At 37.9% G+C, this 27,432-nt stretch overlaps 1 protein-coding gene across 1 annotated transcript in view; it reads right to left on the bottom strand.

Moving 5' to 3' along the window:
- The window catches only part of plxna2 (plexin A2), a 214,620-nt gene that overhangs the window by 24,523 nt on the left and 162,665 nt on the right, over positions 1-27,432 (bottom strand). Inside the window, exons 17-22 of the mRNA XM_005798917.2 lie at positions 26,032-26,125; positions 15,755-15,994; positions 14,456-14,599; positions 13,736-13,970; positions 11,383-11,525; positions 8,221-8,489 (exon numbers count right to left, since the gene is read on the bottom strand). Of these exons, the coding sequence (XP_005798974.1) occupies positions 8,221-8,489; positions 11,383-11,525; positions 13,736-13,970; positions 14,456-14,599; positions 15,755-15,994; positions 26,032-26,125 (1,125 nt within the window). The remainder of the gene's footprint in view (positions 1-8,220; positions 8,490-11,382; positions 11,526-13,735; positions 13,971-14,455; positions 14,600-15,754; positions 15,995-26,031; positions 26,126-27,432) is intronic.

The following is a 27,432-nucleotide window of genomic DNA, read 5'->3' as shown; positions in this document are numbered from 1 at the left end:
AAACAAAATACAAAAGTGCACTGACCTCCGACTATTTCTACCACGCAGCACGCAACAAAACTCTGCACCCTTTCATAATTTCTGCTCATTTTTGCTCTAAATGCCAAACAAATATCTCTACATCTACCTCATTAGCAGCATCATGAATCACAAGAGAACAGGAGTTAAATAAAAAAATACAACTATTAATGAGCAAGAAGCTTAGATGAAAGAGTTTGTTATATTCGCACAAAGTAGAATAGCAAAAATGAGCTGTTGACTCATTTTGTAAAAAAATGCTTAAAGTTCTGGGCTTCCCCTGAATGGACAATTAATTACTTGCAATAATGGCAATAATGGCCATCTTATCTTGATGTTGTTGTAACTCATCATGAGGTTCAAGTAAGAGACATCAATATTAGGTAGAGCTTGGGGTAAAGTAGGGATCCAGGTGTAGGATTTTTGATTTTCACTGCATTGAGATGAGGAAACGCTGATTGATTAACAACTATTATCTTTTTGTTAATTTATGACTTCATTTTGAGGACCAGAAAAGGGAGATCTTGCAGCACCATTTGAATACATAAGTTCAGATGTAATTCCTCCAGTCACCTCGCCAAACAGAAATAATTTATGGAGGATGCGGGACTTCCATGCATCCAGTTTTTTGACTTTGGTAGGAAGCTAGAGTACCTGGAGAGAACCCACATATGGAGGAGAACATGCAAATTCCTGAGTTGGGATTTGAACCCAGGACTTTCTTGCTGTAAGGCAACAGTGCTACCAGCAGCGTCATCATTGAGCCCCATTTGCAGAACATGCAAAACTAAAAGAAAATCCATAACACGATTCCCCCCGGAGGATCTGACATAATCGATTTGTAATTACATAACAGCTTCATAATTAAACTGAATGGAGCGCCTAAAAATAATGTGGTCAGTATTAAAACAAGCTGATTGAAGCATCCTCGTTTATGTCAGTCAAATTTACATTACTTATACAGAGCAACCTTTTTTTTAGTAGATGTTAGAGCTATTCATTAGGTTATTTTCAACTTAAAAACGGATCAACACAAAAAATTATCTTGGTATTCCAACGTAAGTTAATACTAACGTAAGTCATCATATCAGCATCAACTGTGGGTTTTATAATATCATGAATAGTATAACATATAGATACACCTTTGTACTTTAAGAACAATAATCTTAAAAAAAAAGATCTTTTCTGTAGTGAATTAATATGGCAAAAATGGGAGCCTTGGAGAAATACGTAGTTGTACAGCAATAAAAAAGCCCTGAAAAGTAAATTACACAGAAGATGCTCTCTTTGTATTAGATTGTCTTTGTATGAAACAAGCTAAAGGAGATACTAAAAGAGCAGGTTCCTTGCGTATACAAGCAAAAATAAAATTAAATACCACACTTCTTTAGATTAATATAGTGTTTATCTACTGTGTGCTACAAAATAGTCTGAACTAAAAGTACCGCTATTTCTCTTCTTTGCTTGAATGCGACTGATAACATCCACAATAAAGTGTATCTGCTATGTTTAAGACTGAGACGCTTTATGATTACCACCTGGTTGCAAGTGAGCCCTGCCATAAAGCTCTGTAAGTGATCGCAACCAATTTCAAGGACAATGCATTAAAAACGTTTCCTTTATGCAACAGTAAATTACTGTGATTACTCTGGTGGATATGGCGGAGGACCCGGGCTGACCTGTGGATTACCGTGAATCGAAGCAGCAAGGTATTAAAGGCAAGTTAGAAGGTTTCCATACCCTCAACAATGCTGGAGATGATTACACCTGAAGCGAGATTACTACTATTATTGGAGATAATTGCGTTAAGTCATGTTTAAGGTGTATAAGCAGGAATCTGGAGCTGAGGCAAAAGCACCAGAAGGATTGTCTGAGTCAGAGAGGTCACGCTAGCTAGCAATTTAGTCACTGAGATGAGAAAGAGTGTCAGTCATTCTCCATTTCTCATTAGAACAGGAAAGATTAAGGATTTTCATATTTTTCAATTCAACTCATGGATTTTTTTCCCCCTCTCAGTTGCTTGAGTATAAAGCTGGGGTTATATTTTGTTTTGAATGATGTATGACTGTCTGCGCTTTGATGATGTCTCCCACAGCCGGAGGCTACTCCCCTGTGAACGAGTCCATTGGCCAGTATATTGGCATCTCGCTAAGAGAGGAACTGGATGAAAGCCCCATTAAGTGTGATGCTTCAGCAGGGGGTTGGGCAAGGGTTGACTGGAGGTGGTATAGATAAGTTCAACCCGTTTAACATACAGGATGGGAGAATACTCTTCATAGGGAGAAAGATGCAAACATATTTTTCAATATCAATCAATTGATTAACTATTTTGGAAATGTATTTAAAATCTTATTTTTTCAAAGTAAAATAACAGGAATTCGATGCACATATGCAGGATCTATACTCCCTTAATACAAACAGAAATATCTGTTGGGGAAATTCAAAATTTTCTTTGCAAACTACACCTTAACCACTACCTTTTTGTTGGCATTAAGAAGCTTCCTGTATAGCTTAAGAATGTGATTGGATATTTGACCACTCTTCTGGGTAGAATTGGTAGAGTTCATCTGAACTAATTTATTTGCAGGAGCCGACTTTACCACAATGGGGCAGAACAGAGGTAGAAATAGAGTTTAGATTAGGCCTAAAAGGTCTGACCTGACCCAGCCTAAACCCCGTAAAAACTGTGTCCAAACCTGATCTAAACCAACTAAATAACTAATTAGAGGCCAAAACCCAAAGTAAACCTTGCATTTTATTTTGAACTATTACCAGTTTAAAATCCTTCAAGACCTCTTTGCAGGTTTATTCAGGTAACTTGGTTGTTTCAGGTAACTTGGTTGTAGCTGTTGTTTAATATCTCTCAGCTCCAGTTAGTTGCTTGATGTAAATGCAGGATAAGTGTAAATCTTATGGGATGTGTGTCTGGTAAACATTGATGTTTCATCCATTTCAAGAGGAGTTTTGATGGGAGATTGGAATTATTGTACTGTATAAGCCACCGTCATTTCCAAGTTTCCACCAACCAGCTGCTGATTTGAGAAGAAGTTAAATAATTTGAAGATGGCAGTCCTTTTTTCTGCTTTGCTTTCAGAATATTTGAAAACAAATAAATCAATACAGTACAATGATCTTAGGGTTGAAAGCCTAAATTTGGAGATCTTCAAACATACTACTTGTCATTGTGTCTAAATAGCTCAACTATGGATTTGTCTGAACATCATAATTTTCTCTAGAAGACATTTGGCTTGTCCATGTAAGCGATTGCATATTTCAGTGAGTTAAAATAGTTGATTTTGATACATTGGCTTTGGTTTAGGACTTTTTAATATCACATGCTGATGTAGAACATGTCTCATTGTGGACTATAATCTGGGTTTAAAGACTTTCCAGATTTGGAATGCTTAAGTCTTGGTGGTTTCTGAGTCGTTCCTAAACAATTTCCTTTCTTATGAGTGTGATAGTTTGGGTTATACGTACAGCTTGGATATAGCTGGGATAAAAGTGTATACAAATTAAGAAAATAAATCAAAATTGGTTTAAGAATGAAAATTTTGGGTTTCCTGAATGGGCTTCCAAAGGTTTGTCCTTAAAAGTCTAGATTTCAACCAATTTAAACCCTATCGGTTATTCTAAGCAGAGTTGTCATACATTCAGCCAGAAATATGCCACAACAAGCATGTGCTTTCTGTACTTATACTTTTACTGTGTGTGGATTCAAATAAAATCTACACATTTCACCAGGACTCTATTTTAATTTATAAACCCTCACAGGTGATGATGTCTGGGGACTGGACAAAGAAAGACATCTAGAGAATGCAGAAGAGCACAATGATGCACAATAACGTGCTGCACAGCAAAGCGTCTCAGTTTGAAAACATGTGAAGGTGCCATTAGAGCCTTGGGCTGTGTTTTCATGCTGAACACGCCTTAATTTATTGTGAATCTTTCTGGACAATGCCCCAAATCCCTCTGTAATCGCCCTCCTTCCTCTACAAGGATTTACCCCCCACCCCTCACTGCTATGCTTAGTGTGCAACCCCCTCCCATTCCTGCTTTTATGAGACTTGCGTGTGTTAGAAGTTAATGGAACCTATTAAGCATTTTAATAAGCTCAGCAAGTCTCGAAGAAGGAAGTCAAATAAAGCCTTTTGTGCGGGGGCTGTGCTGACTCCCCCTTAATATCTCTTCTCTTGAATGTCGGCAGGGAGAAGCACTTTGTTCTCCTCCTTCTCCTCTCCTTCTTGTCCTCCTCATTTTCCTCTGCTTCCTTCTCTCTCTTAATTGAGTTTCATTAATGAACATCAGGATTTCATTATGCCACAAAGTGTTTAAGAGCAGACCCCATCTCGGATTTCCTAATGGTTGTGAGGGTGCATGGGTGGATATTTTAGCAGCCACTGAAATGTCTCTCAATGAAACTAATGCTAAACACAAAACGCATGCTCTGAATAATGCCGTACACCAAAGCTCTGCATGGGCGGAAATCTCATTACGGAAATGCTGAGAAGAAAAATAAGACAAGATTGAAGAGTCTCAAGGTGATAGACGAAATGTTCTGTTGTTCCATTTAAAGAACATTAAGAGCAAGACAAAGAAACTGGGTGAGGAATGGCAAAAGTTAATATGATAGAGATAATGGGGAAAAGATCTTAACAGAAAAAGGAAGTGACTATTCCAGCATGTTTTTTTTAGAGTTTGCACTTTAAATGACAGAGAGAAAAGCCAGTGACAAAAGACATGGGTGGAAATGAAGATTATGTTATGTATAAGCAGAGAAAAGAAAATCCAGATCCACTAAATAAAATCCAAACATCACAAGGTGCCAGGTGCTGCATCGATTCTCCTTAATGCAATAAAGAGTGAGGAAATCAATCATAAAACCTAGATGCTTCTTTCAGAAAGCTTTTAGAAAAATAGTAGTGTTTATAAACTAAAATCTATTTTCAACACTCAGAAAGCCTTTGAAATATTTACGTACTAAAGGAAACTCACATTTCCCTGAAAAAAGAAAACACTTCAGAGAAGGTAGGGAGGATGATATTTAACTTAATGGACTGGAGGTTTTCATATCATTTCTGTGTAAATGTAAGATACAGCAAATGCTACAGATGCATTTCCATTCGTCTGATGTGTTGGATGGGTAAAAGAGTAGGCACACAAGAAGCAATACTTTCCTGCAGGGCATTTAAACACAAACCTCCCTACCAGTGACGCAAGTCAAGCTGAATTCTGTGTAACTATTTAAATTAATTACTTCTTGAAAACTAATTATTTGTTTTTCATCCTGCTTATTCATCCATTTAGTAATTCTCAGATATACTCTGAACCTCAAGAAGGAAAGAAAGGTAATTTAACTAAGCAAACATAGAGTACTTGGCAAACTAAACTGTTTCACATTGTGCCTTGTTTTTAGCCTCATAAATTTGAATGTATTTTATTTGAATTTTATGCACTAGGCAAACAAAAGTATCACACATTTGGTTTCCAGAATTTTGCTATGAAAATCTGAGGGGTGGCTTTGTTTTAGCACAATTTGCCTTTATATGTCATTTAATTATTGAGTAGAGTCTATGTAGTTAATAATTTCAGTATAAATACAACATGAATTTTCAAACTCCACCGTATTTATGTGGAATTCACGCAATATTTACTCATAGGACAGCAGTTCTGCTAGCTAGTGTAGAGCTATTTAGGTAATGGCCAAGAAGTAAAGTTACATTTCAGGCAGAAATGTAAAAATAGTTACAACTAAATATTCAGATTTTTATCTTGACGTGTAATTTTCTGTTGCCTTCACAGGACAAAAAAATTAGAAATGGCCTGTTTGTTTATGTCTCTTCTTCAGACTACAGTAGTTTAATATTAATAATTTCATTCAAAACAACATTACAAAAACAGGAAACCCTTGCATCTTCTGTTCTGTAATTTTCTCAATGAAAATACATTCTCCTTGAAACGTTGGCTAACGTCTGTAAAACTGAATTCAATTATAGCATCTGTCCCCTTGTTCATCATTGTGATGTACAATTTCACCATTACCTTCATTATGAGCACATACACCTAACATGGCTAAAAGCAGCTTATTAAGTTTGTGGCTTTTGTTGTTATTTTTTTTTTTTTTTTTTTTTTAGCCATAATGATAGAACAATTGGAATACAATTTCATTATAATGTAAAATTGAACCCCACATGTTTTTACTAGCAGGTACTTAAACTAAAACCTTCAGAAGATGTGCATCTGTTGTGAAATTATCCAAAGAACACCAGCAAGACCAACTTGGAATAGCAGAAAAGGAAGCTCTGGAATGGTCTAATCAAAGTTCAGACCCGCTGACGCTGTGACAACCGGCATGAAATCTCAGTACTGCTTTAAAAACCTCAAATTGGAGTGAAATGAAGCAATTATGTGATGTAGAGTTGGCCAAAATGGATGCAGGTAACTACTACATTTATGTCACATAGGTTGGCTTAGTTTACTTTTTTCATAATAAATTCAAATCAACATTTGAAGACTGCATTTTATATCCACTAAGGTTATCTTTGTCTGATGTCAACATTTGTTTGATGATTTATATGTGCAAATGTAACTAAAAGGCAAAAAAAGAACTCGTCCAAAAAAAAAACTGAAAATGTTTTAAATTAATATTTCACACCAGTGTACTCAAAAAAATTAGAACTAAAAAGAAAACAAAACACACCGCATGCAAACAAACTGATGACACCTTCCGTTTGATTATCATCACAGATGAGTGTGTTTATGTGCTGGGTAAATGCGTGTACATCAGTCGACTGGCTCGGCAGTCGGCTTTGTTCTAAATAAGCGATAAAGACAGCAACAACAGCAAAGAGCCGTGTCAAATCTGTAATCCCTTAAATTCCTCACATAAAATGGGAGATATGTAAAAACTGTAGGACATGTGCCCCTCCAGGCAGCAATAGAACAAACCTGAGGATTATGTACCACTGTGTTTCTAATGAGATGAGATAATGAAAACTTAAGTTGACGTGGGGTCCTGCTGTCATGTGGAATAACTTTATCTGGGTCGTTTGAAGCTACGCTGCTTTCATTCACCCCCTCTGTTCCTAAGCAATGGTTTCTGCCTTGCAGCTATTTGCTTATATTGTTGATTTCTCAAATACAGGCAATAAATGAACATTAGAAGGAACATGCTGTCTGAATTCTACCATCTGCCTGCCGTCACTGTCTCTCCTTGTTAGTCATGTAAACATAGTCAAAATAAAACCTAACAGTTGGGCTTTTCAAGTTGCTATGTATTTGGTGCATATCTTTTGAGCTGGCTGTTGTTTGTCCATCCATTCCTATCTACATAGCTAACAAAAGCAGCTGAGGACACCAAGGAAAGGACCCGGTAGGTGCTTAAAATTTTAATACATCATCCCCCAACTCCCGAGCAGCACAATGTATGCTGGATCCACAAAAAAAGAGAAGGAGAGAGAGCGAAAAAAGTTAAGTTGAACTAGATCTGAATGTTTCATAAGGAGACCGAGCCTGAAGCATAAGTGAGACTGGCATTAAGAGCGAGCAGTGGGAGAGACAGAAACAGAGAGAATGTAGAGAATTCAGATGTTTCCTCTGATGTGAATATTACATGTCATTTATCTCAGCAAACTGAAGATGTACAATAGCTCTTATTACAAACCCTTTTCTGCGAAATGTCTCTCCTCAGGAAAATCAGAATGCATTAAGGAAAAAGGGTAAGGAACATGCAGCTCTAAATGAATCCTCATCTGTCTGTCAATACGGATCAACATCCTCCTGCTGCTCCACACTTTTTCCCATGGTTTTAAATGAGGACTCTACGTCTGGTGTCTGCACAACTAACCACACAAGAGGCAGAATCCACAAAAAGCCTGTTTGTGTTCGATTTTGTCCAAATTAAACTTCAGAAATGGTTACGTAACACAAACAGCATTACAAAGGATTAAAGCTCTTCCTAATTATGATAGAAATATGATAACAAAGGGGCTTTTATTTATGTTTTGTTCCTGATCTTCTTTGATTGTGTTACCTTCTTGAACTGCTTTAAAGTCAGAATGAAAACAGAAATTAATAAAATAGCTTTTCTTTGTTCACATTAGCGCCTTTCAAGGCAATGCTTTCTATAGACCTACCTAATAAAGTGTAATAGATAAACAACTTAATCAAGCCTTTTAGACTAAGCAAATCGATGTGAGTTACCTGCGCAGCAGCAGTTTGGGATGGTTCTTGCTCTCCAGGTTGCGGTCGATCAGGTCCGACAGCAGGTGTTTGAGAACATCAGTGGCGTACTCCAGACGCCCCTGCAGGGCCGTCATGATGAGCGAGGCCACGTTGCCACGGTCCCTCATGGAGAAAGAGCGCTGCATCTCAAGCGTTCGTATGAAGGTGAGCAGGAACACTTTGTTGTTGATGAGCTGACCAAACAGCTTCAGGGCCTTCTCCACATTCTGCTGGCCATTGCCTGACACCTGAAGGCAAAGAAGGAGAAACAACACATGCCGAGGTTAATGAGTAGCCAACGTTATTCCTGATAATAACGTTCAGCCAGGAATAACGTTATTCCTGACTGATAATAGAGCTTTTTTTTCCAATTATAGTGCTCTGCATACTTTATTGTGACCTTGTCTAATAAAAAAAACATTTTTCTAAGGGCATCAAAATAATCACTCATATTTTAAGAGACTCAATTATTGACCACAGTCCCAATAAAAAGCATTGTGTCTTGACTAAGACATTTCATTTTCAGTCATATGTCATGCTTTCAAGAAATCAATCTGACAATGAAAATAATTTTTTTTTTCCAAGTTTGCATAAATTATTTGAGTTCTTCGGATGGAAAGGTCTGGCTTATTATAAGAACATACATTTTTAAATGTATGATTATAGTAAATGAGTAAGTAAGTAAGAAAAACTTTATTTATATAGCATTTTTAAAGATAAAAATCCTTGTGTTTCAACAAACAGAATAAAAAATACACAAAGCAAAATTAAACAAAAGCCGATTTAAAAAAGATAGGATTTTAGCGGCAGTAAGTTTTAATCACAGGATCTTTAGGCCCTAAAGGGAGTGTAGGAAAACTTTTGATGGAACTATTTCTGCTTTTAAAAGTGTGTATTCCTACGTTTTATTTTCAGTAGAAAGTACTCCTGGCTCTCTGTGTAGCTTTCTTTTTTTTTCTTGAATTTTGCCTCTCTCTGAGTTACTGCATGTCTGTGTTTCATTCCAACTGAAAATCCAGTGACTGGTGAAGCAGTGACTTCTCTGGAGTCAAATGTTAAAAAAATATTTTACCTAAACAGACTTTTAAGTTCGAGTTTTGACCTAAACTGCCACATTACTTATTTTTAAAGCTTTTAATTATGCTCTACTCAATAACAAACTCTTCAATAATTTAATGGCAAAAACACACAAAAGAATAGTCATTATAAGATCAAAATGATTATCTTATTACATGTGTTTTTATTTGGTTTTTGTTGGTTGATCTTGACTTTTGTTTTCATTAAAACTGAAAATGATCTTACTAGCCTGCATATGTGCATGTGACCTGTCCTCCTCCACAAATAACCCTGTAGCTCAGTTGTAAAATTCACTCTTGTTTGCCGTGATGTTTAAAAATTTGGCTGCCTTAATAGAGATAATCACCAAGGAAGAAAGCTTCCCTGGAATGGTTATATTAAAACTGTACTTTTTGTAGTTTTCCACAAGCACACCTCACTGCAGCAAACAGAAAGGGGCAGAGATGGAAATTACTGGAACTGTAAGAGATAAATTATAAAACACCATATTTTTTCATTTTCTTAAAGATGTAGAGCTAATTAAATGCCATAAACAAGACCTTAATATATTATAAATAATATCTTTATATCTCCATTAATTATAGGAGGAATAAATTAAATAAGGAGACATGAAAAGAAACATGATCAACTATCATAAAAATACTATTTACAAAGTATGCCGGAATTAGTAGCAAATAATAAAGACTTTGTGCTATTCTGATTAATGCAATTATATTAGTTGTGTTACCACCCCCACGCCACTAGAGGCAGTAACAGGCCTGCAAAGATGTGACTAAGAAGCAGATTTAGAAGTACCCCGAAAGCTACAGAATTTGTTAAAAACTGTGAGCTGCACTGAATTAAATAAGAGACAAGTTCAAATACATGCCGAGAGTGAAACTCCTTCCTAAAGGTGAAGATATATCACAAATATGAAAATAAAATAAAAACGGGAGATCGCGGATAATATAGGAAATAGCGCCCCCTTCACTTCCGGAGTGCAATGGTCCCATTTCCAAATAAGGTATGAGACTGCCAGTGGTCCATCCCCGCCCCTTTGTTTTTAGTCTTTTCAATTCATAGAAGAGTCGCATCTGTTTCCCGTTGTGCAAATGGGATTCAGCACTGCCCCCTATCAGTGTGGCATGGTACTGTTTGCCTCACCTTCCCCATTTTTACAGTGCCAACAGTAGCAGTGAGGCACAGTTCATCACTGGTCCTGTAGTTCTTTCATGTATTTTAGCAGAAAAAGCATAAATTCAGCAATTTTGATCATGAAAATGTTGAACTGGACTTTCTAATTGTATGTAGATGTGACTAAATGATTATGTATAACTGACCAGGATTGAATTGTACTGTATATATTTCATATTGGCACTGAGTAAGATGGGGTAGTAAATTCTTTATTGTATTTTTTACATACCCATCTACTGGTTTAAAAAAGTGTTAACTAAGCCCAACTTAAACCGCTGCACAAATGTTGATCTTCAAATAAGATATTGGTAGCGATTATAGATCTCCTTACAGTGTCCTTATCTGAACACAGTGCATCCCACAAAATGAAATGCTGCAAATATCTAGAAAACCAAAGTAATTTCCCAGCCCTGCCCCCCCGCCCCGTGAAAAGGAGCAAAAAGTCTTAAACGGACAGTTTTTATCTCAGTAGAAGAGTCCACACTCCTACTTGAGGAGTGGGAATTATTCACTTCATTACCCCTCATACTGCAGCCACTGGTGGATGAAATAGCAATGTGCTGGGACCCTGTTTTCCATGAGGGAGCCTTCATGTGAGGTATATGTGTGTGTGTGTGTAGTCTGACCAGCATGACTGACTAAGCATGCGTGTCATACCACAGAGTAGGAAGCATAACTGGCAGACTGGTATCCTTTTCTCCCACTGAGCAATTCTGTGGTTATGGAGGATACGCTACAGCAGGGATGGTGACATGAGACACACTGCTCAGCTCTCCTGGTTTCTTTTAACCTTACTCTAACCCTCCGTTGACAATTTTTAATGCATTAGCTGCCTTTGTGTCTCAGTTATCTTTCTTCCTATTTTTTTGTTCAAGCTCTGTAGTTTGTTACCTCAAGTTCTCTCAGGACAGGATGATCCTCAATGCCTGGGAAGAGCACTCGCATGGCATATGTTCTGTAGTCCAGATGGGGGATACCGGCCCTGTCGAGGTCACTGGTAAGCTCATTGATGTCTGTCTGCAACTCTGCAAAGGCTGGTAGAGAGGGGAAAAAAACTGAAAAACAGACCAGTTTGAAGAAATATGTGACAAATGCATCTTAGAAATAAAACTGCTCCTTAATCCCCAAGGACCAAATAAGAGAATCCTTCTTATCTTTATGGTGCTTACTGCCCGCATGATGAGGATGACAGAAAGCTCAAGATCATCCTCACGTCAGAGGATCTCAGCTTTTCACATCTCTCTCTTTAAAAAACTACACACTCTTTCTTTCACAAACACACACACACACACACCCTTGCGTCTATTTTTTCAGCTCATTTTTATCTCCCAGCCAGTAAATTGGTTGTAGCAAAGGCCCCAAAAGATTGTGTCATCTCAGTGTGAGGCTGCAGGTGAGCTACAGTTAATTGGCTCCATCCTGACTCAGCCTCGTTGAGGCCCACAGCCCTGCTGCTTGTCTGGGCTGCCCTTGGGGAGCCTCCCTGCCTGTAGCCTATCACATGAACAGCAGCGGTCCCCTAACACCCTTCTCTAAACCCAGCTATACCATCTTAGTCCTGGTCTCCTGGCCTCACAGTACCCCTGCGACTTGCAGTAACTTGCAGGGTATCCTGGGCACCTAGCTAAATCCGGCCTGCGAGGCAGGACTCTCCTGGTCACTGCTAATGGTTAAAACATTAATCTTCTCCTTTCCCAAGGCTGCCCGTGTGATTCTCTCTGTTTGCCTACTCTGTGTCTAGCCGCCTGTCTGTCATTTGACAATTGCTCACATTTTTTCACAGCTTAATACTGGGGGAGCTGGCCAGGCGGCGGCTGGAGGGGATAGCTAACAAGGTTTTCTCTGGCTGATCAAATCCTCTGAAAAGTGTAAGCCATTGAGCTAATTTTGCCATTTTAATGAGTGGCTATACTGATCCTTCTATTACTGATTGTTTTGTGCTTGTTAACTGTGATAACTGGAGGTCAGACTGAGGTGATTTGGAGTCTCTGTATGGAAAAAGTCAGAGTTCAAATTAACCACTTGGACCTCTAATTATCCTGAAACACAAGGGACTGAGGAGTGTTTGAAAGAATTAAGCACCTAACAACAGAGACACTTACAACCAATTTCACAGCCTTTGGAAGATCATCGGATGTTATTTTTTTGAGTAAGACTCAGTTTTATCTCTAAAACTCAGCATTGTGTGGCTAAGAAGATTACACAAAATTTTTATGAAAAAAATGACATTTTATATCTAGCCTTTATAATACTTAATATCTTGACACTACGATTTGAAAAAGTTATTTTTTAAATCTAGTTCTTTTTGGAATCATGTTGGAGTTACTTGAACTAGACCAGAGTTTTTCAAAGTGTGGGCCGTGGCCCCCTGATAGGCCAAGAGGGGGCGCAGGAAAGAAGATTAAAAAAAAAACTCAAAAAAGTCAATCCAATTATTTTTTCTTATGTGTTTTTCAATTATTCATAAAAAACAAAAGTTTAAATAATTAAAATCTGATTGTGTATGGCTAGCGTAGCAAGCATAAAATGGACACGTTTCTGAAAAAAAAAACAACAAAAATAAAACAACCAGCAGCCAAAAAACCCTAAGAAGTCATAGTCAATGAAAATCAAAAGGTATGAAGCAGCATTAACCTAAATGAGTGCAGTAATTATTGAATAGTAAATAAAAGTGAGATAAAAATGTTCTAAAAGTTGATGCTTTATAGCTTTTGTAGCATTGTGGGTTTGGAAAAGCATTCCCTGCCTAGAAGTTAATGTTGTTTGAGGGGACGTGACATGGAAAAGTTTGGGAACCCCTGATCTAGACGATAAATATTTTTGAGCCAGTTTGAGTTGAGGCTTGTAGACAGATTTCAGAATCGAATATTCTGAATGCCAGAATCTAATTTAATGCGTGATGGGTCGCATGCAGTGGTAACTAACTAAATCTGTTGAAATAAACAACCAGGATGACTCACTGGCCTAGATTTATAGATAATTTAACAGCATTAATTTATGAACACTATCCGGCAGTAAATTACTTACTGTACATTACTCTCGAACACACATTTATGCTTATGTGATTACACTATCGTCAATGGAAATATGCTCCTTGCAACCCCTCACTTGCATATGTTATAGAACAGGCAGTTAAATGATGGTGTATAATTAGATTATGAAGGCCTAAAAGGTCCATGAGCATTCTCATTTTAAAATCAGGCATGAACTGCATGCATGCAGGCTGTGCGGCTCTGACATCAACCTTCTTTGCATTCCAAAGCAACGCGGGACTCCAGGTTGTCCATTTGCATCTGCAGGCGCTTGAGGGTGAGATCGTTTTCCCGCGACTTCCGCTTGTAGGCGATGAGTACGAGGATGACGATGATGAGGAGGAGACCGCCACCTGCTGCGATGCTAACGATGGCGGGGAGGGTCAGGAGGCTGTCAGACATGATGTGCACCGCTCCTGGAGACACGTGGAGGCCTCCAACTTGAACCTGTAAATAGTAGTACGTGATTAAAAACTACAACATTATTTGTTTTTCTTGTGTCTCAATGGCATTTGATTTTTTTTGTAAATTGCCTTGCATCACTTTGGGATCTCCAAATAGAACCATAATTATTCTAAAGAAAAAGTGAATATTGTTGGCTTACACTGATGCTGAGTGGAAACACACGGCTACCTGTGTGCTGCTGTTGAGAGGGAATTAGTGTGGGCCATGCACTCAATAACTGAGTAGGCAAGTAATAATAATTGCTGTGGTTTTAGTCAGAACTTTTTGACAACCAGAGCTGCACTCCCTTTTGACCCCATTCCCTCAGCTGAATGAGCAATGATGAGAACACAAATAATAGAGAGTAAAGGCCAGGGACTGAGGAAAAAATACAAATACAGGGATAAATGGAAAGTGAAGGTCAAAGAAAGATACAAACGCAGAAAGTCAAATGAGAAGTAAAGAGAGGGAAATAAAGCAATACTGACCACAACTTTGTATTGGCCTGTGAGGTTGGGAGGCTCACACAGCAGTTGGCTCTCAGACACGGTGACAGAGCAGGAAGTCTCGCCTATCAGTACAGTGTAGTTAAGCTTCGCCCCTCCAGACGCTGGGGGAATCAGGTTTCTGCCCTGTAGGCATACAGGGAGAGACAGAGGGAATAAACTCAGACACACAAAAAAAAAAACCCAGACAAAAAAAAAAGAAAAAAAAGGATCCCAGATTTTATATGAGCCCAAAAAAGCCAATCTGCCATCTAATTACATTCCACTGGTTTGGACCCAGCTGGTGCGAAGTATGGTTTTTAGATCTGACATTGTTAGATGTTTCACAGTGCAGCAACAGCAGATGATTGAGACAAATGACTGAATTATATTACCTGATACATTCTGTTACCAAGAAATAAAATTATGGAAATTAGCTGATGCCACAATCCAGTGAAATTAAAAACAAAGACAAGTAACATTTTGAACAAAGAGAAATGACTTACAGTGCTTTGCAACTGTCTTCTGCTTATAGGCATAAGCCCATCTTTGCCCATTTTCTTTGGCAAAAGAGCTAAAATTTAAGACTGGATGCAGATTTTCTGCAATTTCTCAATTGGTTTTAGGTCTGAACTTTGACTACATGAGCATGCCTTGGTGTATAGAATTCTGTTGTAGCTTTTATTGTGTGTTTAGGGTTCCTGGTGGAAGATGAACATCTTTCACAGTCTCAGTCTCTAACAGATTTTCTCCCAAAATTGCAAATTATATGACTACATCCATTTTTCAATCAACTCAGACCTAACACGGTGCTGTCATCAGATTTTGTTATGTTGTATTTGAATCTTCTAATAAGCTCTGGATCTCTGCAGCTTCTCGAGAGCTACAATGTGACCCTTGGTAGCTTCTCTTATAAATTCCCTCCTGTCTGTTAGCCTGTTTGTTCAGGTGTCTGGCCATGTTTTGGTAAGTTTGCAGTGGTCTAATATTTTTTCCATTTTTTTGGATAAACATCGCTCTCACATGTTCAAAGCTTGGGACTGTTAATTTAAAAACCCTGATTTGTATTTTAGCAGAACTTTATCTGTCATCAGTCTGGTGTGTTCACTGTTCTCCATCATGTTATTTAGTAGTGTTTACTAGTGTTCTCTTTGAAGCTTTCTGAAGATTGTGACATTGAATTTTATTAATGGGTGTCAACGGTAAGAGGGTTGATTAGAATTAAGCTCTAAAATCTTCTTATTGACATTTATAGCATGAAAATGTGTGAAAAAGGCTTTTTTTTTCCTTCTTCTTCCTTACCTTGAGGATGATTGGTGAACCAGGCTTTTGCTCCAGGATACCTGAGGTGCTGAGGGATTCAAAGAAAGGGTTTGGGTAGTATACAAGGTTGGTGTTGTTGTAGACCAGCAGCGCCTGGACGTTGTTGAAGATGAAGCCAAACTCATCCGCGTGTTTCACTGCGTCCAAGCCTGGAAGGTACTCTACCATGAGGGAGGGAGCAAAGCAGCTCATGGTGGTGCTATTCAGCACTTTGCACACCTATACAGGGAGAGGGTAAGAAACAGAGGAAAAGCATCTTTCACTTTTTGCCATGCAGAATACACATTATGCAACGAAAGACCCAAGAGACTCTGAAATCAACGTGTGATTTAAACATCTGCAATAACCAGATTCTCTTCTCTGGCTCAACAATAAAATGCTAAGCCTCATCCGTTCTAAACTCATCTATTTCTAATAACCTAAGCTGAGTTCTTAAGTAACACATTTTGTTGCCAGCTTGGACTCCACAGGGAGCTAACCAGCCTAATAATTGGCACATAAAATCTCAATTCTTTTCAGGAAAAGGGATTTACTTGCTGCCATTAAATCCATCTTTATTGTGGAGGAAGCCTCTATAAAACTAGAAATAAATCACTGCTATTGCCTCACTGTAAAACACTTGAGGACAACATCCACAAAGGATGGAGGCATCGCTCCTGTGTCTCCTCAGGTAAAGCTTGAGCTATGGCTCTTTTATTACTTCTCTCCAGTTTGCCCAGATGTGAGAGCTGCCTTCCATCCATCCTCCCTGGCTCAGCAGCAGAGGGAAAGAGGAGACAGGATTGATTGCAGCACAGCACTCTTCTTGCAGAGTTTTCTTTTTTATCTCCTTTCACTCCCTTCCAGCTCTCTCTCTGGGGAAAAAACTTAATTAGAGCTAAATATCATCAAAGATAGCGAACGGCAGCAGCTACCACACCTCCTACCTGTTGTCTGCTGCTGTGGAGAAAGCGAGGGAGATCGATGCAAACTCATCTATGTAAGGTACACCGATTGGATTTTGCCAGCATGAGGTAAGGTGAGTTGCAGGAGCACAATTGAAGGAAGGGACTGACATCTTTACAAACTCCCCTTTTGGAGACAAGAGTTTCCAAGTATCCTCATGTTCTGAAATCAGTGCACTTCTATTGCAACTAATGATCACTTCGATAAGCAATTAATAGGGCGGGTGGATGGCATCAAGGTGTAGAAAGGTTTTTCTTTCAACACTAAACAAAAATTTCCAGTCATGCATTTCCTACATTAAAAAAGTTCTTTAAATGGGATGCAGCAGAAAGACCGAGAATAACCAGCTTCCTGTCTCCAGTCACCAAGTGCAGCTGGCTGAAAAATAATACACACTTATCTTGCATATAAAAAGGATAACTTTGGCTTTTGGTTTCAAAATGTTTCTGGTTGTGAAACACAAGTCAGCATGTGGAAACTAAGAAAACATTGCTGTTATCAACACTATGCTGTTGTAAACCTACAGTTGGCTAGATATAAGCCAGATGTCTTTTGGAGCTTGCTGCTGGCTGGCTTTCTGAGTAGACAGCCCTACTAATTGTAAAAAAGCATAATAGCAAAAGGAAAAAATTATTCAGCACAATATGCATTGTAGACCTAGTGCAAAACTTTGATGTTTTGGTTTTTTTTGCGCTTCAGGCCAGTTGTTATATCATAAAAAAGACCCAAAAAAGCAACATGGCAATCCAATGGCATTGCTTAATTGGTTGAAGCTGGAAGTCAGAATCTTAAGTGAATGTTGTGGGTTTCTCACCAAACATGACCTTAAAAATCTAATATGGCTGTCTTGACTATATAAATTAAAGCAGCTAATTTTCATAACATTATTTATATTTTAAATATTCTGTTACCTTAATTTTTGTTGTTGTTTGGGTCAGTTCCTCAGTGGGAATCCCTAGACATTCACAAGTTAGCTCAGAAACAGCTGAGTAAGGGCCAGTCTGGACACCTTGTTTAGGAACCTCATTTTGGTTGTGTGAATCTGCAATCTCGATTTTTCTGTCATTACTCAGAACTTGTGACTACAGATGAGGGTAGAAACATACATTGACCTGCAAATCGAGAGCTTTGCCTTTTGGCTCAGCTCTATTTTCACCACAACGGACAACTCTAATGAAGCCTAAAGAGCCTCATTATCTGCAAAAAGCAAAAAGAGTCAATGCTTAGGCCACCAAAACAGATCCTCTAATCATCTTGGCTGCACCTAGAAATTGTGACCATAAACATTACAAAACAAAGAGCAAACTTGTCCAACTTTCACCAGTAATTGAAACGTAATGGCCCGTATCAGACTACAGATTTTTTACATTTTTGTATAAATACTGTGGTATCTATGGTATTTTTAATAAAGGGTATTATACTGTGAGAACTTTATTCCAGCCAATGCCAGCTAATTAGGCCTCTTTAAATGTCTTTATATTCCATAAGGAATATAAAGACATTTAATGCAATGCAAGATATTTTAATCTCTTGCATTGCTTGCAAACATTAAAAGTAAATTATATTCCCAGTGTTGTGCATGGACAAAAGTAGTACTAAGCAAAAGATATCTTGTTTTTGCTTAATTGTCTGTGAATATTTTTTACTATTTAACTACATTATTAAACAACTGAACACTACAGTTGCACAGAATTTGTGACATTTAAACTGTTTTATCAACCTACATCATATTATTACAGCTCCAGCAGAGTGTAACTGCAACAACAAGCTCTCACTGCTTGGAAATTACTTTCCCTGGACTTGGCATTTTTCTATTTCCGTTTCCCACTTATACATACCGGAGTAGTGGCAGCAGCGCATGACGAGAGCGAGAAAGATAAGCTATTTTAAAAATAGATTGCAGAGCCAGATAGGTCTCCTGACACACTTTCAGCAAGTTTTTGGTTGTGTGAAATCACATTAACAACTGAAAAGTTATGAGAAGAGATGAAAGTTAATGAAAATTTTACACTAGCTTTTGAATGCATGGACTCTACTTTGCAGTGAACCAGAAACAATTAATGTAATCTGAACCATACAAAAACAGACATTTATGCCAATTTTTGCAGTTCACTGCTAGAACAAAGCAAACTGTTCAGCAATGACTTGCAATTGTTATTCTTATAATGGATTTTATCATTAGGAAAGCTGTGTCATATGATTTTCATAAGGTTATCCAAGTTGTTGTGAGGTTTTTTTTTTGAACATATGGTGTGAGGACTTTATGTTGTAGGACACTCAAACATTGCAAATGAGTCAGTCAAAGAGTGTCTTATGTTGATGAGTAAAGAAACAGTGGAGGTTTAACGGCTGAAAGTCCTCCGGTTCAGCTCGACATGAGCCTCATTCTCGCTGTTGGCATAGTGACATGTTGTATAGACAAGCCCAGATGCTCCGGCAGGATCCTCGTGACTGTAACATTGGAACAGCAGGACATTTGCAAGTCAACTAAAGCTCCGACTACCATCTGCTCTGCCGGAGATGGATACTGTGCTTTTTTTTTTATTCCTGTACTGTCCTTGTGCGCTTTCCAGTTTTTCTGAAATCCTTTCCCTTCACTGATTCCTGTCAGGAGTCAAAAACTGCAGCTATCATCATGTAGGATGGTTTTTAGAATTTCTTGCTGTTAAGAGTGGAAATCCAAAGGGACGAAGGATGAAAATAGACATGCTTGTGTTTGGCGCTGTGGGACTGGATAAAGAAAATGGGACACTGCGATTCCTCTCTGGATGAGGCAATGAAGAGATGGATTTCAAGACACAGAAACACTAAGAAACAATAACATTTCATGAATAGTCTCCACTATTTGGATCAGCAATAGGCTGCTGATCCAAACCTGCTGATCTCAGCTTGATTTGTGATTGTCTGGTTAGAAACTCAAAATTCTGATATTTTTTCAATCAGTGAATGCACCACACGGAAGAAGAGAAAGTATGGACTGAAGACTCAAACTTGTTTATTTTCACAATCAGTCAGATGTTTAAAATAAAATCTAATGATGGGGAAAGATTTTAAAAACCATTTAAAAATTAACTGTACTTTTTTTTTAATCTCCATCTGTCAAGAAACATACTAGATTTAAGCTTAAAATTAGCTTTACAAATTAGAATTTTATTAAAACAAATTATTAAATTTTTATTTATTGTTTTGTTTGCATTTTTGGATTATAACTGATTTTTATTTTATTATTTACCATTTAAAACATATATAACCAAGAAATAAAAGAAAATCTCAGTGTTAAGGATCTTAATTATCCAGTGAATACAAACAGAAACTGCTGTTATTGTAATGCTAGCTATGCTAACTGTGGTAATCATAATGCACAATGCTAAAGCTCGTTTAATATGTGAACCCTATTATTATTACACCAGCTCTCTGACATTCAAGCAGCGTGACATTGCCTCTGCTCCTAACATTAACAATTAATGACCACTTATGTCATAAAGCCTCAAAAAATATTTTAAATACTGTTCTTATATGTTCTTACATGTCTTAAGGAATCAGAACCAAACCAAAGTGTACAAAAATTGTTATTGCTTACAAAATTCTCTTCGGTGCAACTCTGCTTTCCCATGCTTATGTTTTTACAAGACTAATGTGCTCAAAAAAAGCAGCATGTATAATTTTTTCTTCATCAAATCACAATGAATTTATATCTGTAATGAAACCAAAACAGATTTTACACTGCCACACCTCTTCCTTTAAGCAAGTCGGTGTTGGAGACTACATGTGGTTGATAAAGTGATGAGGAGAATTGATAAGGTGAATTGAGGTCAGCAGTAAGAGGAAAATAATTGGGAATGGCTGCCTCATCCGTCTTCTTCCTCTACTGTCGGACACAGCGAGGCAGTTTTAAGGTAGCACCACTTCAACCCCTCGGGCTGAATGCATTACAATGATCTACAGTGTTGCTACAGCCCACTCAATCAGGCAAAGGTCTCTGACCAGTGTAGCAAAGAGATAAACTGAAAGGAGGAGCTGGAGGAGCTGTGAGCAGAAAAATGCAAGTGTCAAAGGTCATCTGGATGCTAATATTTAATATTGTATTGTTACGATGTACTGTACCTGTACTTGGTTTTTCCTAATCTGGATTTTTTTAATGCTCAGGTTTTACTCTGAATAACTATTTCCAACTCTGATCTATTTTTTTATGTCTATGTACTAATTTAGCTGTACACAGACCTGCTGTTAATTATTTTCCTGAAGAGTATTGCCTTTTCAAAGTGATGAAAGTGCTGAATTACAGCCATTTAGGTTTGATTGTTTTTATCCAGTGTCACTTTGATGCTCGGAAGCCTATCTAAGCCTAATTTCAATCACATTAAAAGCCATCTATTTTAATTTGTTTCAGAGAGAGAAGAACATAAGAAGCAGAAAGTAGGTGGAAGTTAGGCAATTTAGAGTGATGGAGGTATTAAGAGAAGCTACGTTTCTGAAAAGGGAACAGTATTAGGAGATTAAGGAAGGCAGGTAACATTTGGTGGCTATTTAATAGCACAATGAGTCTGGATTGAAACCGCCTTTAAGAGTCTGTAATATGCACATGAAATGTGTCCAAACCAGATTTTGCCTTTTACTTTACTTCTTAAAGTAATGTGTATGCATTTATGAAAGGGTGCCCCTATATATGTGCTTACAGCGCTTTAAAAAAGGATTCATAAATTTTTTGCAGATTTTTGACCGGTTACAACCTCAAAATTGATTTATTTTATTAAGATTTTATGCAAGAGACCCAAATCAAGTAGGCTGTTGAACTAAAGTTACACATGGCTTTCAAAATGGTTGTCATCTAATCGATGATTTATGTCGAGACATAAAAAACTGTTTTCCATTCAGTTAAATGAACTTGAGCTATTTAACAAACATTTTAGCCACCAAATTTGCAAATCTGGTAGGCTCACAAACCAAAGAACCTTCAAATGTAACTGCAGCAAAAGTTTTTTTTTATTATATTGCACATATCTCTATGCAAAAAAAGCATAATCCGACATGAAGTTGCACTGATATTAAACTTTTGAGAAGTGCCTCTTATCAAAACCAAAGGAATATTTTTCACTTTCTCTTTAAGCACTTCTGCACCCGCTGTGTTTGTAGCTCCAGAGAGAACAACTGTCACAACTGTCACAAAAGAAGTGCAAATTGCTGTTGTCTGCTGGTCTTGATAAGAGTGTATTCATCATGTTTTTATTGCAAACTGGTACAGATAACACATGCAAAACATCCTGAAAAAATGCTGCAGAAACTTTTGTCACTCTATTGGCAGTTTAACTGAATTGAATTTGATTTGAGGAGCCATTGGTAGTGGAGTTTTATGAGAAGTGGAGAAGCCAACACTAGAAGCTTAACTGCTTAACTGCTTGTGGAAAACAACGCAGTCCAAGGAACCTTGCCTAAACCACATCTTGCCTATAGTGGTTTAGGCAAGATGCTGAGGCATTCCCTGTACCACAAAGCATGTACAAAGCTTTCAATAACATAACAATAACATAAAAATTCCCCCTAATAATGAAATGATTTGGAAATTGGTGTGTCTTTGTTCAACATTGAAGCCAAAAATAAGAAAAAGTGTCTCTAAGCAATCGGTCCTTCAACATCATCATTGGACATCTAATACACTGCTTTTGTTGTTAACATGAACTCTGTGCTCCTTCCAGTCTGTGACAGCAAGATTCATCGAAGCGCATCCATGCTGTGAAAGTTTCTATAATCAGCAGGGCTGTAAATGTACCAGACGTGTCGATGATGACACTTAGTCTAGACATCTAATATGTGTTGAATGTTGTAGATGAGATTCTTCTGGGAGAGGCAAATGTTTTATAGCTGAAAAATAAGCCTTTAGGCTTTAATCAAAATCATGATTAATGTTTCAATTGTGAATCTGCTGACAGATGCAGAGAATTTTAAAAAGAAAATTGGCTACCCCTACCCCCCCCCCCCCCCCCCCCCCCCCCCCCCCCCCCCCCCCCCCCCCCCCCCCCCCCCCCCCCCCCCCCCACCACCACCACCACCACCACCACCTCTGCTGGTTTCTTTGTGATTCTGTGTAGGTGACACAAGGGAGACATAGTAGAGAAGCAATTTAGTGGGAGACAGGTGATCATTTGAAGGCTATAGCTGACAGACAGCAGCTCCTATTGGTATAGGCTGTTTTTTTGCTTTCCACTGGTGACAAAAAAGGAAAACTATATTGAAACAAGAAAGGATGATTTAACATTAACATTCATAGAAGTAACACATTCTCTATGGCTATTAAGACAATCAAAACAGTGAAGATGGCTCTTTTAAAAGATGCTAATTCTTGCACAAAGCAAGATCTCCCTTTCAATGTTTTGGAAGGTGATACAGCCCTCCACCCATCACACACAAGTCAAATCTCACCAGGCATTCACACTTTTATTTATTAAGTGTTGCTTTATCCTGCTTAAAACATATAAAATAACAGATTTTTTGTAACTTCAATACTAGTTAAAACTCAGAAGGATTGTTCACATTGAAAACAACACTTTCCCATTAAAAAACAAACAAAAACAATTTTTTTTATGTACATAAAAAAAAGACTAAGATGAATACTTACAGTTGGCTTAAGACTGTTAATGTAAGGAGTCATGATGCTGGGAATGCAGAAAATGTTGTGATATGTGGGGCAAAATCTGTTAAACTGATTTATGTGTGCACATGTGCATGCATGTGTATTAACCAGCAATAAAATCACTGACAAAAGTTCACCAAATACTTGAGACATGGTGAATGTGAGGACGGCACTAAGATGGTTGGATGCACAATGGGTCAAACTTAACAAATTTTAACCAGCTGGACGAACCAGTAGCATTATCTGCATCCAATTTAATGTTTGATCCTCCTCTCTCTATGTTCTGCCCACTTTACCTCAAACCACAGAGAGGAGATCCCATCCTCTTAATTAAACAAGGGCCCCCAGGACTGGGGATCAAATGCAATTTGTAACGATTTCCTGCAGCTAAGACTTTGATTATACAAGCGCTCTTTATGCTGACCAAAGGCTTCTGACTGCAGTTAATCTTCCGTTGAAAGCTATTAAGAGTCTCCTTGCCCCCGATCATGGACACCTCCAACATTCTCCCACAGACTGACCTCACACCTACTGTCTGCTGTCATCCAGCTCCTCGCTGCACAAGTTTGACAGTACTGTCTTAAAAGGCTTTTCCTTTGCAATACAGTGTGGCTGTTCATTTATAGCTTGCTCTACAATTTTATACACATAAGCCCTGAAATTAATGTTGATCTGAAAAATATCTGGTCAATAAACACTTGTTTTATTTCTGCTCTTCCTTATAAAATAATAAGAAGAGCACATAAATGCTCATTCAGAGAATTCATTTGAGTTAATGGTAAAGGTACAAAATTATTAAATTCTGAAAACCGGTTGGCTGTTCAGTCAATTTCTGCAGTGGTTGTGAAAGCTATTCTGGCTTCCTCCTACAACCATTATACATTCAGGTGGAAGAAGAGTCGGTTCCAGAGGAGAAATTATCTTTCATGTACCAAAGGTTATAGTTTTGCCCCTAGTGGTGCAGAATCCATTTAACTCTCAATTTTCTATACCCACTTAATCCTTCTATATTGCACAGGAGCTGGTTCCTATCTCCAGTGTATAAAAGGTAGGACATAAACCTTGAAAGGTCATCGGTCCATCACAAACAGAGACTTCTTTTGTCACTGTTTAAAAATATATCTCAATGCAAAAGGTTGGTAAAATTCCAATCAACCACATTGGATTACTTATACTGGCGCAATGATGCCAATCACTACAGCAAAATTCAAAAGATGACAATCTTTGCTTTTCTTTGACACAATGTGCCCTTTCCTCTCTGTCATTAACTTATCAAATTAGATGTAAATTGAATGGAACTGGTCAAAGTGAGACAGATGTGGAATAACCCAAATAAATATTTTTACAATTGTTGTGAGCTCCAGTACAGAGAGTGAATGTTGGCATATGAAGTTTGGGCCTCCATGCTGTAACTTCTAATCTCCAGATTTCAAGTTCATATGAACACACTACTAAAATCAAGGATATTAAAACCAGGACCATCTCACTGGGACTTAGTCAGTATGGAGCCCAAAATACAGAATGTTTACATAATTGCAGAGAGGTGCAAAAATGTACTATCTTTTAAAATTCAGGGCTTGAATCTACCTGATGTGGTGCTAAAGCTACACTCATATCTAGTATTTTGGAATAAGTCCTGTGTTTTCCTGCATTTGGAAAAAAAAACAAATGCAGGAGAAATGGTTGTTTTAAAAATCAACCATTTCTAAACATCAGAGAATAATAGAAGAACCCACCATTCCCACGCTCACACCCACCCACTTGCTTTGAACTGCTGGTCAGCTGGCAGAACAGAGGCTACTATGTGTTTCTCATGCATAGAAAACACGGATAAAAAAAAACATTGTCTAGCATAAAAACCATAGTTAACTAGCTAATATGTGCTTGCTACAATTGTAGCAGAAAAGGATGGCATTCTGTGCAATCAACCTACAACTAAAGTGTTAATCTACATTTTTGCCATTAGTCTGTGTATGAACAACAAAACAGTAAGAAAATGCTATAAATATATTTATATAAAATAAATTAAATCATGTTAAATAAAGCTTGGTTTAATGTCTCATGTTTTGGATCCTATTTAAAAAAAATCTTATTATCAGACTTACCAGAATAGTGCTCCTGCATTAAAAAAAAGAGGTGGTTTGTCTAACTATGAAGCTTCCTGGACACTTTCCAGGTATGATGTTAAAGACATGCGCAACCAGGAGACACACTGAGGGCATGCTGCAGAGATTATGTCACATGACTGGCTTTGGAACGCCAAGATCTCCCAGAGGGAGGAAGGAAGGGAAGGAGGGAGGAGGAGGCTTCAGAGTTGTGCTTATGTTGCTGCCTCGATGACCCTGACCCACATAAGTGGTAGAAAGTGGATGGATGGATTAAAAGTCTTGAATGAATACTGCATGCAGATCACTCTCACTGCCATCTGTATCACTCACATGCTCTTTGCTTAAGAAGGGGTAGTTGAAGCAGAAGTCAAAGAAGCAAACAGACCTAGAGGGGCCACTGAGAGCTGGCACATTTTTCCAAAGCTAAGCATCACTTGGCTTTTTCTGAGTGTGTCGACTTGGACCCAGTTTGATATTACCGTTCCACATCAATACAGTATGCACACTAGCAGATGCTGTCAGCAATTTCTATTGCACATACAGGTTCAGGGTTAAGATGAATCATTGGCTCTTACATTGACAGACTCTCGGCCAGCGTACTTCACCCGGATTCTGGGTTCCTGAACAACATCCAGATTGGTTCCTGTCACCATCAGAGGGGTGTGGCCACTAAATTTAAAAAAAAGGAAAAAAATAAATCAAGTCAACATATTTCTATTCACAAACTAAACCCCCCCCCCCAAAAAAACATGTTAAATCTTTCCAAACAGAACACGACTGAGAAAAGAGAGAGAAAGAGCGGCAAAGTAGTTCAAAGACAATTCTCACTAAACTTTCTAACCTTGATGTACCTCTTCAAAATGTTCCCCATCAGATGAAAATTAATGCATCAAATCGAATCCCACCATTAAGTTTCTTTTGGGAGGTGATGGCCTCTGGAGTGGAGGATGATTAGAGAGGAATTTTAACCGATTCAACTCGTTACAATCAACTGACACAGATTTGAGCTTGAAATACAAAGACAGTTCAGGCATATTAAGATGCGGTGCTGATCAGGGGTTTATAATGAGAGGCAGAGGTGTTCAGTCTGCACTGGCAGAACGTCTCCTCCTCCATTTTTGGTGGTGCACTAGTCAACAGGGCAAACATTAGATGGATACAGCTCCATGGAAACGTCTCTACATCCTTTTGTACATCTTGTCACATTGTAATTCCAAACCTGAAGGTATTTTATTATGAGACAGATAGAGACATAGTTTTCAATAATTTGATCATTTTTACAAAAAATAAAGAATAAAAGTATTGTGTACTTTTGTTTTCAGGCCCCTTTAATCTAGTACCACTAAATAAAATCAAGTATTTTCAAGTTTTTAGTCAATATGAAATACAGTATGTGTGTTGGAAAACTAAAATTGTCAATCAATTTAAACACATCCCTCCATGGTGAAACATGGTGGTGACAGCATGTGTGTTTTTCCTTAACAAGGAGAGGGAATCTGGTTAAAGTTGTTAAACTCGAAAGGAGATAAATAGTCATTTTGTTATGGCTGTAAAAGATTTGACCAGGGCTGAGGTTCACCTTCCAGCAAGACAAATGTAAACATAAGAACAGAGCTACAATAGAATGCTTTAAAAAAAAAGAAGCATAATTATGAGTTAGAAACAAGAGCAACATTTTCAGTCTCTTCGTGTGTAAAGATGATTAACACATGCTGCAAAAAATTTGCAGGTTTAACGCCAACAAACGTAGGTACAAAATGTTGATTCAGCCGCATGAATTTTTATGACATAAAATCAGAATAAAATGCATTCAAATTTGTAGAATGTAAAGTGAAAAGACGTGTAAAAGTTCAAGGGGTGTGAATACTTTCACAATTTACTGCATGTGCTCTGCTTTCAGGCTAAGGTTAACGTACTGTAGAAATGATCATATATTACGGTATTGACTGGAGAGCTCTTTCTACACTCGATAAATT

Source organism: Xiphophorus maculatus, chromosome 1 (genome assembly GCF_002775205.1).
Source record: "Xiphophorus maculatus strain JP 163 A chromosome 1, X_maculatus-5.0-male, whole genome shotgun sequence".
Lineage (NCBI taxonomy): Eukaryota > Metazoa > Chordata > Actinopteri > Cyprinodontiformes > Poeciliidae > Xiphophorus > Xiphophorus maculatus.
The sequence above is the reverse complement of the archived record's forward strand: the minus strand, read 5'-3'. Positions and strand labels throughout refer to the sequence as shown.